The sequence below is a fragment of the Falco cherrug genome, chromosome Z, assembly GCF_023634085.1.
Source record: "Falco cherrug isolate bFalChe1 chromosome Z, bFalChe1.pri, whole genome shotgun sequence".
In the NCBI taxonomy this organism is placed as follows: domain Eukaryota; kingdom Metazoa; phylum Chordata; class Aves; order Falconiformes; family Falconidae; genus Falco; species Falco cherrug.
The window spans coordinates 45,155,407-45,171,261 of NC_073720.1; the positions used below are offsets into that span (position 1 = coordinate 45,155,407).

The 15,855-nt window shown below is 38.9% G+C and overlaps 1 protein-coding gene across 4 annotated transcripts in view; it reads left to right on the top strand.

The window, feature by feature from the left end:
* Window positions 1–15,855, top strand: part of AOPEP (aminopeptidase O (putative)) — a 205,471-nt gene that overhangs the window by 166,657 nt on the left and 22,959 nt on the right. For 3 of the 4 annotated variants that reach the window (XM_055698794.1, XM_055698796.1, XM_055698793.1), the window contains one exon: window positions 13,583–13,699. The exons of the other annotated variant lie outside the window; for it this stretch is intronic. In XM_055698794.1, the coding sequence (XP_055554769.1) occupies window positions 13,583–13,699 (117 nt within the window). The remainder of the gene's footprint in view (window positions 1–13,582; window positions 13,700–15,855) is intronic. 4 annotated transcript variants of the gene reach the window in all.

The following is a 15,855-nucleotide window of genomic DNA, read 5'->3' on the forward strand; positions in this document are numbered from 1 at the left end:
CCTTTCAGTGAAGGTACTCAGTGCATGCAAAGTTAATTACACCTAAGTGTTTGCAGCCTTGTGCCCATAAACTGCGGTTGTCTTGGGATTTTGTTGGCGTAGGTGATGATGTGGTTGGGATTTTGAGAGGTATTTCCTATTCATGGGTTTGCTTTTAAGCACGGGGAAACAACCGCACAGCAAACTAAATCTCTACTGCCTAGTTTGAAAGAAAAGAAAAAAGTGCTATCATTTTCTTTTATGTTGTTTAAGATGGATCCATGAAGGGTTAATCTTGCCAGTGTCAGATACTTACTCCTTGAAGTAGCCATAGCTATTCACTGTTTGTTACCACAGCTATCCTAATTTCAAATAGTTGCAAATGTCCCTAGACTTTCCTGAAATAATAATTTGTTAAGTTTTCATTTCTAGAAGGTAGGAGTTTGGTGACAGACACTTGTCTGAAATCAGTAAACTGGCTTGGACATTGTATCTGAAAAAAATAATAGTGAAAGTAATCTTTTTAAAATCTCTTACAGGGTGAGAACTTCAATGCTAAGTTTCTTGCTGGAGGGAATTTTTATAGTTAGGTTATAAACACCTGAGAATTGCAGTTTATAATGGAAACTTAAGGTCTGTTTTAGCCCCAGCAGCACACACATATCTGAAACGAAACTTCTGGAGACTGATTTCATTAGATGGAAAAAGCTGATGGACTGGGCGCTTGCCTTTGCTTCTGAAGAGCAAGATCCATACTAAGCAGATAATGTTCTTGTGCTGCAGCATGGGTTGCATTTCAGTGTTCAAAAGCTTTCATTACTTACCTTAAATTAGGTTTGCATGATCAGGTCACCAAGCAATTTCTTAAATGAGTTGTGGGGTTGCACTGTTTAAACTTTTCATGTAAATAACTTGGTTCTGTCCCTGTGCACAGCACTGTGGGTTCTCACTAAAGCTGGCTTGATCAGTCAACTATTTCCATTAGTAGATAAGATTATAAATTACTGGTGAAGCACTGTACTTAACTCAGTGGTTATCCAGTCATTTGTATATAAATAATACTCTACTGCTGCCCAGTCAGCCCACTGCTCCCTGGCAGTACCTGCTAGATTATTTTCACATTTGTACATAATGTCAGTGATTAAGTGCTGGCCTGGTTCTCCTTAAGTGAGTAAATATTCCCTTGAAGTTGATGGGAGCTCTCCTTCCATAAGGAGTATGGAATGAGGGCAAAGGTCAGCAAATTTTCCAGATATCCTTCCTGGAGATCAATATTTTTTCTGCTCCCTTCTTTCCTGAAGAGGAAGAAGTGAAGTAGCATGTAGCCTTAGAAATAAATAAGTAAGTAAATGCTGTTTTGTAGAGGCTAAGTTCCCCTGCTATCGGTCGTGGTGATTTGCTTGGTGCCTGCTTACCTGGAAGTCCTTGCTGCAGCCACAGGGGTTCCTCCAGTTCCATGTAAAAAGGTGTGAGCCAAGCAGGACATGACATGTCTGGAGTGGAACCCAAAATTGCACAGGTCAGGAGTGAGGTGGGGGGCACTCTCTACTTTACAAGTTAGAACCTTTCGCTAAAGGGAAGATAGTATGGAAGTGAATAGCAGTAAAGTGAATAATTTCTCTGCACGTTTATAAAATAAAAATAAATAAAAAAATAAGAGTGGGGCTTTTTGGTTAGGATGTATTTTTGTTTTTCTGCAACAACCACTTTACCCTTTGCTTCCTCAGTAACTGTGAAGTATTGGAAATTTTCAAATATCTTTAAAAATGAAGGTTGTAGTAAATGATTGATGGAAAACATTGTAGGAAATCTCAGTTTGAAAATGGAGAACCTAGAACCCTCTTCCATTTCAGCAAGAAGACTTGTCTTTGTGCCTGCTTCTGGGTATAAACTTGCAAATACTTTATCTAAAGTATTTTATCTAATGTATTTTATCTAAATACATTAAATGATTCCATGTACTCTGGAATGTGATGCATAAACCTAAGAGGGGGTGGTATGAAATTAAGGTCTTTTAAGCAACTCATTGAATATTCCTTACAGATATACAAAAACCCAAACCCCACCACCACTATCAACAACAATTTTTTTTTTTTAAATTACAGGACTTTTTATTAAAAAAAGGGGGTTTGAGAGAGGTAAGACTTTTCAGTGAATTATTATGTGAGCATATCTTTGCAGGCTTACATGCATATACCAATATTAAAAATGGGCATAATAAATTACATTTATCCCCATTTTATGAGGAAATTAAAATATTTAAAGCCTCTAGTTTTACCCCAACTGTAAGAGTGAATTTATAATGCAGTTTGTGCCCTAAATATAATGTATTTTGTTCATAACCTTTCATCAGCTTAGTAGTTGCTTAACATCTCTAAAATATTTTTTCTCTTTTTCTGTCACTTGCATTGTCATAAAAGCACCACACATTTCTATAATCACAAGAAAGTACTGATTTTTATTTTTTCAAGAGAGCTCCTCAGGAGCCAGTGTGTTGATGTAATTCTGTTAAATTGAATAGAGTTGTTCCCACAAGAAGCTGTAGTTGTGAATCAAGAAATAAACCCATTATATGGTTCTAAATGTAATTATTACTGTTGTGTCTATATGTGGTCAGTACACATGATAAAGTAATTCATGTATCTTCCTTGGCATTACAAAAGGTCTTATCTGAGAAACATGAGCAGAATGTAGCACTTTTATCACATTTTATCTGTGAATTACTTCTGAAAACATTAGCAGTTCAACTAACTTCTAGGGTTTGGTTTGCTGGGGGGGGTTTGTTTGTTTGTTTGTTTGTTGTTTTAAGAAGGCCTGCTCCTACACACGCTGACGGTATGCAAATCCTGTCTCAAGCCACCTGATTTCTTGCACTCCTTAACCTAAAAATCTGTAAGTCAAATTGCAGTTTGGAAAAGTTCATGTCCAGCAAGTTTGAGCTTGGATTTATTTTTATGGTTAATTTTAATCCTCCTATACAGGATTTTGAATGAGAAAGCCTGGCAGCTAGATTCTTGCTAATAACTTTAATAGTACTGGGCATAATAACGCTGTCATGCAACACTCATCCACTTGTCCTCAGATCTTTTAAAGGCTTGATTTTTTTTTCCCCAATGGTAATTGTCTTCTGCAATAGTTTTAAAGAAAATGTTATCCATATTTCTTAATCAGGAATAAAACCAATGGGATATCCTTTTTCTGTTCCGTACCACACTCATCACTGTAGGATCTGAGCAGCTTCTACAAGTGCATTAAGCAATGAACAAACATCTGTCATGTGTTGTTTATTGCCTCATCTTCTCCCCCTGGAGAGAGCTCTGTGCAGCGGAGTGTTTTGTTTCAGAAAGGGTTTCTTGGGAAGGAGAAAGGGTTGCCCTTTTGTTTTTCCCTCTCAGGTACGTGCTGCTGTGTATTTGTACTAGAGCAGGCAAAACTGACAAACTTACCATCTGTCTGGAGGCCGGTGGTGGTGCCTGTGACCAGTCCCTCGTTCACAGTGTAAGTTTTAGCTCAACTCATTAAAACCTTCAGGCTCCCTTTCATGAAGTCTGTGTGCTTTGAGGGGAGAGTTGTGGAATGAGGAGCCTGGCTATTGCCTGTGACCTTCAGTCAGCAGTCAGAGGTGGACTTCTCAGTGTCACTGGTGCAGGCTGCAGTGGCAGGGTTAGAGGGGATTCTGCTGAGAACCAGTGTGAAAACTAGAAGACCAACATGACAGGCATGTGGTAACCTGTGTTTGCTAGAGTCACGGTGCAGTGTTCAGTGCTGCTTATCTTCTGAAGTGCCGAAGGCTTCATTTTGAGACACTGCAGTAACTGGGCTGAGAAGCGACAGCAGCTGTGGAACTGCATCACTTTCAGCCATGATGAAAGAGTTCTCCTAGACAGCTGGAGATTTGTAATCATGGCCATTGTGAGATCTTAGTTAAAAAAAGAATCCAAGAAGGTGATGGTAATGGATTGGTGTCTCTGCATCATCGGTCAATGGAAACTGTTTCATGACTACAAACTCTACATACTGCTCTTCTAAGTTCCCAGCATCACCTATGAAGTCTTAGGTTTAGATCTTACCTGTTAGTTACATCTATTGTACTAACTTAGTACTAACTATCTTAGTCTATAGCTAAGGCTTGCTTGGAGGTATGTGTGTATTTCAGAAACTTGAGTCTTCTCACTCTGGTCAGTGGTATTCCTAAAAATTAAAAAAAAACTCAAAACAAACAACACCCCCACTCCCACCACCCCCCAACAAAGGATCAAATGGACCTGGGATGTTGGAAAAACTGTTGTGAATATGCACAGGCTGTGTTGAACACACAGTGCATCAGAGCCAGAGCCAGATTTCAGGTCAGAAATAAAATATTGATAGCTGAGGTTTGGAAATACAGCTGATCTACACATGTTAAAAGACAACTGAAATAATTATACATGAAATCACTCATCACCTGTTGTTCTGAAATCAAAAAGGGTAGAAAAGAGAGTTGATTCTTGTGGATTCCAGGAGTAAACAGTCAAGTGACGGAAATGCAGTTCCACCTGTGCTTTAGTCCTTTCTTCCAGGAAGGCTTATGACATTATGAGTGCTTTGTGATGAACTTCAGGAGCCCTCCCTAGTGAAGTGGTGTTGTATCTTGCAGCCCTGAGCTAAGTGGAATTGATATCAGGAACAGCCAGGTTGATGAAAGGTTAGAGGAGAAAAAGTAAATTCTTGTCTCTTTATTCAGGTTCTTTCTCTGAACGATGCTGGCTGTTTGCAGCAGATAAAGTAACTTTGTACTTGTCAGAAAGCAGCATGCTCTGGGGACAAGCAGCGATCTCCCCAAACCTGACCACACCTTAAGACACTTGGGAAACTCTTAGTGAAGTCCCATGATCATTAAAGACACAATCCTAGATGAAGTCTGGGCATTGACTGGATCTTGCATTGGTAGGCAAAGGTAGAACAAATTTCTGTTCCAGGAATTTCCATGCATGTGCCAGTTTCTCGAGGAAAAATAAGATACTTTTTCAAGCTAGCCCTTGCTCAGTTCGGTTGCAAGGATTTTGGACTGAAGAGGTAGGTTAACTGCCCATAGTAGTTTCTACAGACACAATTCAGCACTCAGTGCTGGGTAATGAAGTTACTTGGCCAGTAATTTGCAACTTAGCAAAGCTTAAAGAAATCAGTTAATTTTCTTTGGCTCACAAGTTTTTATCCCTCTTTCTTTGAGTATATACAGTCAGAAAAATAAAGGAAATCTGTCTGAAGGTGCTTTCCCTGATGCTTGTGGCTAGCATACAGTGATAATGGTTCTTCAACTCTTTGTTTCGCAGTTGGTAGAATGGCCACTGAAACACTGGTTTTCAGTGTCTGTAGTCTACAACTTTCTTTCAGTGTCTCAGTGGACATTCTCTGGTCTGTTTTGAGGTCATTCAAGGTGAGATAGTTTATACTGCCATTGATCTCAGCATCAGTGCATAGTTTGCAGCAGCTGAGACCTAGAGTGTTTGGATGGACAAATCAGGAGGCAAATACTTCCACTTGGGTATCTGCTACAATGTGGTGAAGAAATTTTCCAACCAATTGCTAAGACCTGTTGGTCTTCCGTGTGAATCCTTTAATTTGCAGTAGGCTGAGTCTGGAAAATAAAACCAGAGTTCTCCTTGGCTTTGTTTTTTGTAGTTAGGGTTTGCTGAACCTGAAGTGCCTCTGTTGAGTCTGCTGTTAGATGAGAAGGTGGTCTTAATGCCAGCTGCTTTCACGTGGTTGGGGAGCACTAACTGCAGGGCTGACATTCTGATCACCTCTCCAGTGCTCAGGACTTCTGAGATTGAGTGAAGGGGTAACTGAAGACTTTGCTGTTGCCAGCTTCAACTTTACTTTGCGTCAGAGCAATGCTGTCTGTTTCCAGTGAGTCTAAGTGATGGTCCTGTGGAGTATGATTTCAAATGTGAAATCTGGCTTCTCATGTCCAGTTTTTCTTTTGCTGTGGCCATTTCATCTGAAACAAGGAGCAGCGCATGCTGGAAACACAGTAGTAAGTGGCAGAGATGATAATCTGCATAGAATACACAATGTGTAGTCTGTTATGCTTAAAAGGGAGTTATTATGCTCGAGGGTAAAGTTATGGTGAAACATTTATTTGAGAAAAATGGGGTTGAAGGAAGGCGCTGTATAACCTGACTGAACCTGTAGTGGAAGCCACCTGGTTTTCATTTTGCTGGCTCAGCAGTATGTTAGATCGTAAAGGTTTAATAATTTTTGACATTTCAGTGCATTTATATTAGATTGCAGATGCTGAATTTCTTTGTAAGTGGATCTTCTCTCCATTAAGTAAATTACAGGGAAATATTGTGTACTATAGCTTAAGAAAAAAAAAAAATATCTGTTTCTGTACCAGTAGCAATGGCTGGCCTTTTAAAAACATTGCTGGTAATGCATAACCAGAATATCAGACACAGAATGCAAAACATTTGAACTTTCATTTATGCTGCTGATTCCTGCATTGAAAGTCATCTCAAAATATTTATAAAGTTAAATCCTTGCATTTTTATCTCACAGTATTTTAACGTACATACCCACGGTTTCCTGTCCACTTTTGCTTTCATGCTACCCTACATGTATTTTTTAGTGCTAAGAAAGTCAAATGCTAAGTTTGATTCATAAGTGCCAAACGGTTTGGTGCAGGTAATACGATGTGGTTTGTACAACGATTTGTCTATGTCAAAATAGCGTTTAAATGCAACAGGACAAAAATCTGTATGAATGTGACAAAGCTGAAGCACATAAATAATCCCAAGAGCCTTCCCAAACTGCGTGTCTGTAACTTTTAGGGAAGTACAGCCTTGGTTATGCAAACATTGCTTGACAAATCAGTGTTAATGTAGGACAGGTTTTGAGGAGGACATTTCAAAGAAACAGCCACATTTTGTAAAGGGCTTGCCCATTAGCAGCTCCTCTTTAAAAATGCTGAATAAATTGCTCACTTGGAAAAAGTTTCACAAGTTTTGTTGCTTTGTGGACACGTTAGCGTTACACATACCAGGTTAAGGTATAATTGAAATCAAACACATGCGCAAAAAGTTTTTGAACCCTTCAGAAGCCCACCTTAAATTGTAGCTGTGTCATAACATTTATTGCTTGCATATCAACAGTTCCACTCTCATTACTGCTTTTTTTGTCCTTGCATTTGAAAAGGAGGGTTAAAAGTCAATGGAGATCAGGTCTTTTGACTTTTGTGCATAATTAAGTTTGTGCTGTTCTTTGGGATTTGTGTCCTTCATCCAGCAATGTCACCATATGTGTGGCCAGAATAAATCAAACCTTTATATTTGGGGAGGTAGTGGCCTTAAAATTATTTCTGGCATAGACGGTCTGCTTCCAAAAATAAGATAGCCTTAATTTTGATGTTACAAATAGGAAAGTCACTGGGAACTAAATGCAAGTTCAGTTGTTTATTAAATACATTTCTCTCAGTGTCGTTCTTATGTCCTACTAGTATGAAGTAAGTGATACCAGATGTAAATGTCCCAGAAACAGCATTCTGAAGCACAACACAAATCAAATGCTGATGAACTTGTTATGATCATTACTTCCTGAAGTAAGTAATTTTTGAAGCAAATTCATAGGAATTTCTTTTCCATGATTAAAACCCTGTACGGTTCCTGGCTTTTTGCGTTTTTTTAAAGTAGATGTTGAAAACTGAGTTGCCAAGCACAGAAAGAACTGTGTGAGCAGAGGTTGAGAAAAACTGCACACAGAGGGAAGACATTTTGTAGAAGTGTCGTTCATAAGCAGATTAGAATGTGTTAGAGAGAGGTATTAGTTTTGCTTTTAATTATAGTGAGATTAGTTATCTTCAATAAGTAATTGAAGGGGAGCCGATTATTCAGCAAGAGGGCAGTCATAAAAATGCAGACCCAAATAAAATTAAACAGAACAGTCTGCTTCACTATGCACTTCTGAAATGTTGAACTATGTCAACCTCTGACATAGATGGGTTTTGTTTTGTAAAGAGTTCAAAGCACTTTTTTGTCAGCTGCAGATTACTTTTTTCCTTCTGCATATTAATCAAACTGCAGACTAGTTCTTTCAGAGTTAGACTCTTCAGTAGTTGGCTGCACTATGCTAGTTAACAGCTGTTAGCGTCAACATTTTTATTGAATTCGTATGTTACTTGATATGAGTACATTTTAGCCCTGAAAGGGGGGGGGGGGAGGGGGAGCCTTTTTCATTTAAAAGAAGTCACTGCACAGATGAAAACAGCATCTGAAGAATATTGTTTGAGGTAAACAATGACAAAGTCTATTGAAAAATGTTGAATATGTAGTGTTTTCTGGAATTTTCAAGCTAACAATTTTCTGGACAGTTTGGAGGGATGGGAAGATTTGTTTTACAAAGGTTTTTTTTGTTTTAATTGCTGAGTGCAGAAAACAGCCCTCAAGGCAAATTGTCTGTGTGGAGAGTTTATAACATGAGATTTGTTCAGGGATTTGCTCAATGAGTTCAGAGTATAGGTGCAGAGGTGGCCTGGCCCTTACAAATCCTGTCTCCTGGACTAGTAGCAGTTTCTTATCTGGAGTTAATGAGGAAATTGAACCGGCTGCCTAGGGAAGTGGTTGAGTCACCATCCCTGGAGTTATTTGAGTTATGTGTAGATGTGGCACTTAGGGACATGGTTTAGTGGCGGACTTGGCAGTGCTAGGTTGGACTCGGTGGCCTTAAATGTCTTTTCCAACCTAAAGGATTCTGTGATTCCATGATTAAATTTTGTGTGAAGGGATCCGTTCACTATTGAACTCTGGGGTGAGGCTTTTCCCTATTTTTCCTAGGAGAGGGGTGAGATGGAATTCAGTCTGGCTTTGGAAAATTGTGTACAAATGTAAATGACAAGACATTTCATGGTTTTGGGAGGGGACAAGGCTGCCTTCTCCTGAGAAATACGGGTGAAATACGTTGCGCCTTAGAAACTTGAAACTTTTCTGTAAAATTTTCAAAGGTCAAATTACTTTAATTCTGTTTTGGGCCTTGTTTGTATTGTATTTCAGCCAGCATTTTCCAGCGCACAGTAGTGACTTTTTTTTTTTTTTTTTCCCTTTCCCCCCTGTTTTTGCTCAGTGTAAACAGTTCCTTGCTGTGGTTACACAGACAAATATAGCCGAGAACCCTTTTCTGGGAGAAGAGTCTCCTGGTGCATTTCTTAACCATTTTTGGGAAGAATCGATCTATCTGCACATGAGAGAGGGAGGCAGTAGCTGTAAATTGAAGTGACATCATATGTATTACTCCTATTGATCTGCTTTTAGCCTAGAGCCAGGATAAAAGGAAATGGCATCAGGGAGGAAGCATGCTGTTTAGGCACAGATCCCAGTGTGATAATGGAATAATAATAGAAATCACGCCACTGTCAATCGGTTGCTGCATTAGTCTGAGGCAGATTTCCCCTCTGAGGAGGCTTTCAATGACTTCATTCAAGTGCAGGCAGGAGCAAATGGGATATTCGGCATACCAGCTGTACTACTTTGGTGATTTGTGTCCTGGCTTAGGGGTGCGGTGCAAGTGCTGGTGCTGTGGATACTGAAGTAGATATATCTGTGTCACATTTCATGGCTGTGAAAGGTCAGTAGTCAAATGCTTCAGCGACAATTTTTCTAGTGTAAAGGGTTAATCTGGCATTTATTGCATTTGTTAATGTAGGAACTGATAAATACGCTCCTTCATGTGGGTGGTCGTCTGGGATGTGAGGTTGATGACCTCTGTAGCTGCCGCATCAGATCTTTGAAGAGGCGAGATTTGTTTTCTTTGTGCTTTTTACAGGTTAGGGGTAGGATTCAGAAAACACACAGTTTTGTTCCAAGGTTATTTGTGGAAACCCTTTAAAACCTACTAATGCCTTGAGACATTCATGTAACACAGTATAATTGCTGAAGTGCCTTCTGTAGCGATAAGAATAAAATACAAAGCATGCTTTTTCTTAGTTCCCGTAACATAACATGGAATCAGCCCCAGTAAGCGGCTTTGGTAGTACTCTTGAGTTATTTTCAGTTTGGTTACGTTTTCTTCAATTTTTTCATTTGCCTTTTCAAATACAGACCTGATTTTGATACTCCCTATCATTTGCAGTTTGTTTTAGAGGTAACAACCTCATTACTCAAAGTTTAAAACCACCACTTCAGGTAACATAGGGGAAGCAGGGGACGAATGGCTATTTAGTGGCAGGACAAAGTGAACTCTTTCACAAGGCTGAAGAGATGTAGGAGATGTTTTACAGTTGTAAGGGCAAGATAACATATACAGTGCTGGGATACAGCTTTATAGTGGGGATGATTTTTAATTATATGGGGCATGACAGGAAACCTCTGGTGTGCTTGATCACAACATATTAATTTATTTTGTCTCTATAGTGTCAGTACTTGTAAGTGGGGGAGGGGGAACCCTCGAAAAGTACTATGATTTCCATGCAGCAGGCATAGGTTGGGACAGGAGCTATCTACTTTACAATATAAATAGCTGCTGTTGCAGCAATCATTGCTTTAATGAAAACTAGTTCTTGATACTTGCCACGTTTTCTGATTGATCTACTTTAATAATCACGTATGTTTGAACATTTTGACTGAGCATGCTCCAATACAGTTCAGTGTGATTTTTTGCAAATAAACTTTTATTATTATTGTTTACATGAACATGACAGTTTTGTGTTTGGGGAGTTATGGTTGTTTTTTGAATGTTTTCCACATGAAGATACACATTGACACTGTGAATTTTATCCTGCTGTATTTTGCTCTAGCTGCACTGTGTTTTTATTTATGTTAGATATTCAATATGCATGCACCAAATATGAGTTGTAAAGGAAAACAGCTTCACAACACTTGAAAGGATATTTACTGTTTGTTTTCTCCAGCATTTATGTTTTGGTAGCACTTAAAAGCAGGGGACCTTTTGTATTAAGCATAAGGCAAACAAATGGAATATCAATGACATGCACCCCAACCAATTCTCGTGGTGTGAAAGACAAGAAGTAACAGGTGGGTGACACAAATAAGGCTGGTGGTGGGGAAAAAGAAAAATAATCGAGTGTGGGTTTTTCTGGCTGAAAATCCGAGTGGAATTTTGTGAAGTTTATTTATAACCATTAAAAAGCTTCTTTGGAGGCAGCGCTATTCATATTGCTGTGGTTTTGGGGAAAAGAAGATTTCCAAACGACTGAAGGAATTTTGTAGTAGTCTCCGTTGTGCACCTTCAGCCAGGCTTCCACCTCTTTGCTTAGGATAGTTTCTTCGCTTAGGCAGAGTCTCTTTTATTAAAAGGTAAGGATAAGACACGAAAGCGAATGTTCCTCCTTTTATTTGTTGCAAGTGGGAGAACAAAATGTAATAGCTGCGCCCACTAGTGCCACTTGGTTACAAGTCAGTCAGCATTTCTGTGGCTCTGCCCCCCCGCTCTGCCCCTGTTCGCCAGCTCCTACCTTGGGCTCTAATTAAACCATGACCATTAAACTGGTATGTAGAGTCTCATCTTGAGCAGCTGGAACGTGGGAAAATAACAGAAGCCATAGTCTCAGATTTTTTCTCTGCAGTCTCAAATCTAGACTGAGAAGAGTTTAACCTGAAATTCTGAAAACTCTTCCCCCATAGCACAGTACTAGGCAGAGGTAAATTAAAGACATGGCCATTGCTCCGCCGCTGTGCTTTTGTTGGCTTCCATGAGATTCTGTGATGTTATCTTTCACACACAGAAAGCTATTATTAATCTGTATAGCAATTATACTGGAGATATATTATAAAATAACTCTCAGCTGTTGTATACTGATGCACTCAAGCAGCTGTTCTACAGTTTCTAGAAATTAAGTATTGCTCTGCTGTCTTTGTAGTTAGCAGGGAAGGCTTTCTAAATCAGAAGTTACCTTTCTGTATGTGGTGTTCTGCAACATTTCAGGTTTTATTAGTGTTCAGAATGAATCCAGTTTCCAAGCAGAGCCACTTCCCAGAAGCCTTCCTTGTTCTATTTTTTTAGTGTCTCACCATCCCCCAGGCAGCTGCTGTTGAACTGCACAATAAACATTCAAATTGGCATTTTAGTAGTTATCATGAAATTGAAATATTCAATATTTTTAATTGTCTGACTATTTTTAACAACTCCATTTTGTTGTCAGGCTTTGGTATCATTTAGAAAATGTTCCAGTAAGGTGTGAGGGTTTTTTCAGTTTCCAAGAATACAACTTCAATAGTAAAAAAGATGGAAGGAAATAAAGATGCGAGGAAACTAAAGCAGATCTCTTTTCCTCTTTGTTCTGATTTAAGTACTGATGCTAAATTATGTCAGACTAAAAGGGAAGAAAATGTTGTGTTGCTTAGTTAGTTGTCAATGGCAATATTTTACAGATTAAGACATCAGAAGATCCTGGATATCTTCATGGACTTGCTGTCAGAGGTCAGGGGTCTAGACTTGTTCAGTCCACATAAACGGCTCTGGCTGTGGGGTGTGTTGTTGGAAGAGGCACTTTCTATACCCGGTTTCATTTTGTACCTGCTTAGCACATGGACGCAGCAGAAGGGGACATGGGCAGCAAAGCAGGAGCAGAGAATCACCAAATGTGATAAAAGCTGGAAGTAGTGTTAAAGTAACAGGATATCTTTTTCCGTTAATTGGTCTGGAGAACATTGGAAGTGATCAGTCCTGGTTTCTTTTTGTGTGCAAAAGCTTAAATTCACATTCCTTCTCCCTTTCCCCTTCCTCTTTAGGTGCCCCACAATGATGAATAGTGGGGAAAGCTTTGGGGCATGTAACAAACTTCTGACTGATCACCCTGAATTTCCAATAGATGTTTCCTGGCAGCTGTTGTAATTTCTCTCTGATCTCAGTTTGAATTATTTATCTGTTCATCCAATAAGCCTATTAAACAGAGCACTTAAGCACTCGCTACATTAGGCTTCTGCTTTTTCTTTTAAGGCTACATTAGGTTGAGCTGCAAAATGATAGGTTCTAGAGTCAGGTGACTACTAAATATATATACATGTATAGATAGATGTATACTCTGTGTGCCACAAACATAACACTGATGCGTCTTTATGATGTAATGATGGATGACTCACTGCACTAAAATATGTCTCAAAATGTGTCGTTACACTTGTTTTGTGGGTTACTTATTTGTGACTGTTCACTGCAAGTATTGTATAATTGTTCATATAACAGATAAAAAAATGCCACTCTTAAAAATCATACATTCATATATCTGCTTGATTCCTGAAATTATGAACTGTAAATCATTTGCTTCTTTTATTCCTTCCAGGCACAAACTAAATGAAATTACTTAGTGTATGTATTCTGTAAAAATCTTACTTAATAAGCTATGATTATGTTTCAGTAAGATAAGCATAGTTTAGATCTGATCTAACTATAGTAATGAAAACCATGGAAAATGAGTCTTAATTGGGTGCCAGCACAGAGTTTTTCAACAGACACGTAAACCCTGTGTTTTTTCAGAAACCAGCTAGAAGTTCTTGTATTTCAAGCACATGCTGGAAGTACACAGGTTATCATAGTCTTGTCCTCTTTGGTTTGTTTCCATTTAGTTGCTCAGTCTGTAGACATCTTTATTCACACATGGCATTTATTTTCCTCTTAGCTTCTTCCTGACCAGCTGGTCCTACTTCTGGAGTACCTCTTGGAGGGGAAGACCTTGTGTCCTAGAGTACTTCAGTGCTTAGAGAAAACATACCAGCTTCGGGAGCAAGATGCTGAGGTAATTCACTCTGAAAAATCTCACTGGCATACGGCGTTGCATTGTTGACTAGGAGTAACAGTGTTCCACTAGCATCCAGGCTCATTCAAGTTCTTTTTTCTACATCTAAATCTGAAATTGGATGTTCTTAACTCTGGTATTGTTACATCTTCAGATGCCTTAATTACTCATTATTTCTGTGTGTTTTGTGTAGGTCCAGGTGCGTTTGCATACCATGGTAGTTAAGAGACAGTGCAGCACAGATGTCATAACTATTGTGCATGTGCCTTGTGCAGCACATTTGCTCAAGTGTTAAATTTCTCATTATGTCATGGTGACTGTGTATTAGAGCCCAGTTCATTTTAGTTGTGTGTATTGTCTCCAAATGCAATTGTGTCTGTTACGGTCTAAAATTCTTCCCCATGGCCAGCCCATATTGTTCCTCTTTGAGTGCTCCAGAGTCTCACTATGTATTTAGAAAAGTTTGCTTTCAGAGAGACTAAAGTATGTTCTGCTTTGGGGCTTGAGTTTAAGGGGGAATATGTGCTTTACAGTTGCTCCTAGTAAGTCCCAGTGATATTAAGTCCCTGAGGAAAACACTGTTTCCTATTATATTGTAAATGTACCTTCCCCAGTACAGGCATGTATGAGGCTAGCATCCCTGCTTCAAAGAGCTTAATGTGTTTGGGGAGAAATATATCTTATTACCACACTCAGTGCATGGATTTCTTAAGCTGGGGGGTTGTGACAATTAAAGCAGGAGAACTTGTGACTGAAAACACCCTTGCAACGGGTCTTTTCTTCAAGTACATAGTATTCAGCAGGGGAAGTAAGATGGAATCAGCCATGAGAATAAAGGACATGTGGGTTTATATATAAACAAGGGTTAGTTATGAAGTAGCATATGATCAAAGTAATGTGCAATGAGGGAGCATAGTAAACAACGTGACATTTGACTCTTGTTGAATTAAAAACTACTGTGAAGGCTGCAGAAAGTCAGTGTGCATGACTTAACCCTGTTAGAATTGGAACTTTATGGCAATAATTGAAATTGAAGGAGAGAGCAAAATCTTTCTTGTTACTGTTTATGCTGAATTTTCTGAGTGGATACTTACAAACACTTGGGAATCCAAACATTAATGCAAAGATCAATAGAATAGGTGTGTAGCTTTTTCTCAGAAAAAATGGACAGCATTTCAATTGTTTCTGTTTACTGCACCTTTTTACTTTTTTGTTGATACAGGTTTCCAAATGCCAGGTTTGTTTTCAATTAGTACTTGAACCGATGTTTCTATTTATAGGTATTAGAATATATTTTAATCACATCTGAATACCACTGAAATGTCAGGGGTTCTATAATGGGAATAGGAATTATTAGGGAGATAGGTCAAAGCAATAGCTGCGGTGTTGCTGCTTCATGCCTGTGAATTGTAAGCACCAGGCCACAAGCTTGGTTTCTCAGGTTTTTCCTTTCTCTCCACTTTTTTCTTCCTTGCGGTGTCATGCAAAGAAGTACACAAGCAATCTGTCAGAATTTTTTCTTAAAGAAGAACCACAGCCAAACACACACAAAATTACGGCCTCAGTGAAAGGAGCATACTCAATTTCATTTTACAAGGGGAAAACAAGGGCTTAGCTGACATTTACAATAATTAAGATAACATTACCGTTAGCATTTTACCAGTCATCAGACCCAAGACACCTAGCTTACACACCCTCACATACCTGAGGGAAGGACTTTTCATGCCTGTTTCTCCAGTATGTGCATAGGGGATTTTTCCTGTCCTGACCCAGGGACAAAGAACTATAGTCCAAGCCTATAGCTGAGCTTTTCCTGTCTAGATTTAATTTGTGAAGACATTAATCACTGACAGTGATTCTGTTGTGTTACAGGAGTTCAAATGCTCTCAGTAACTAAACATCTGAAAGGGATCACTAAAAATACAAGCATAAAAAATCACAGGCAGGGCAATAAAAAAAGAAAACTGTCAATGTCAGAGGTTTTATTCAGGGATTTTTGTAAGGTTGTCAGCTGTGTTCCATCCAGCAGCAGAAAGTTAAGAAATAAGAACTTGTTTTCTTATTTTTGAGAAGTAGAAGTTAGTCACATTAATCTCCTGGTAAGTATTAGCAATGATATGGTCAGTAATGTATGAGAGTGGTACACAAAGAAGTAT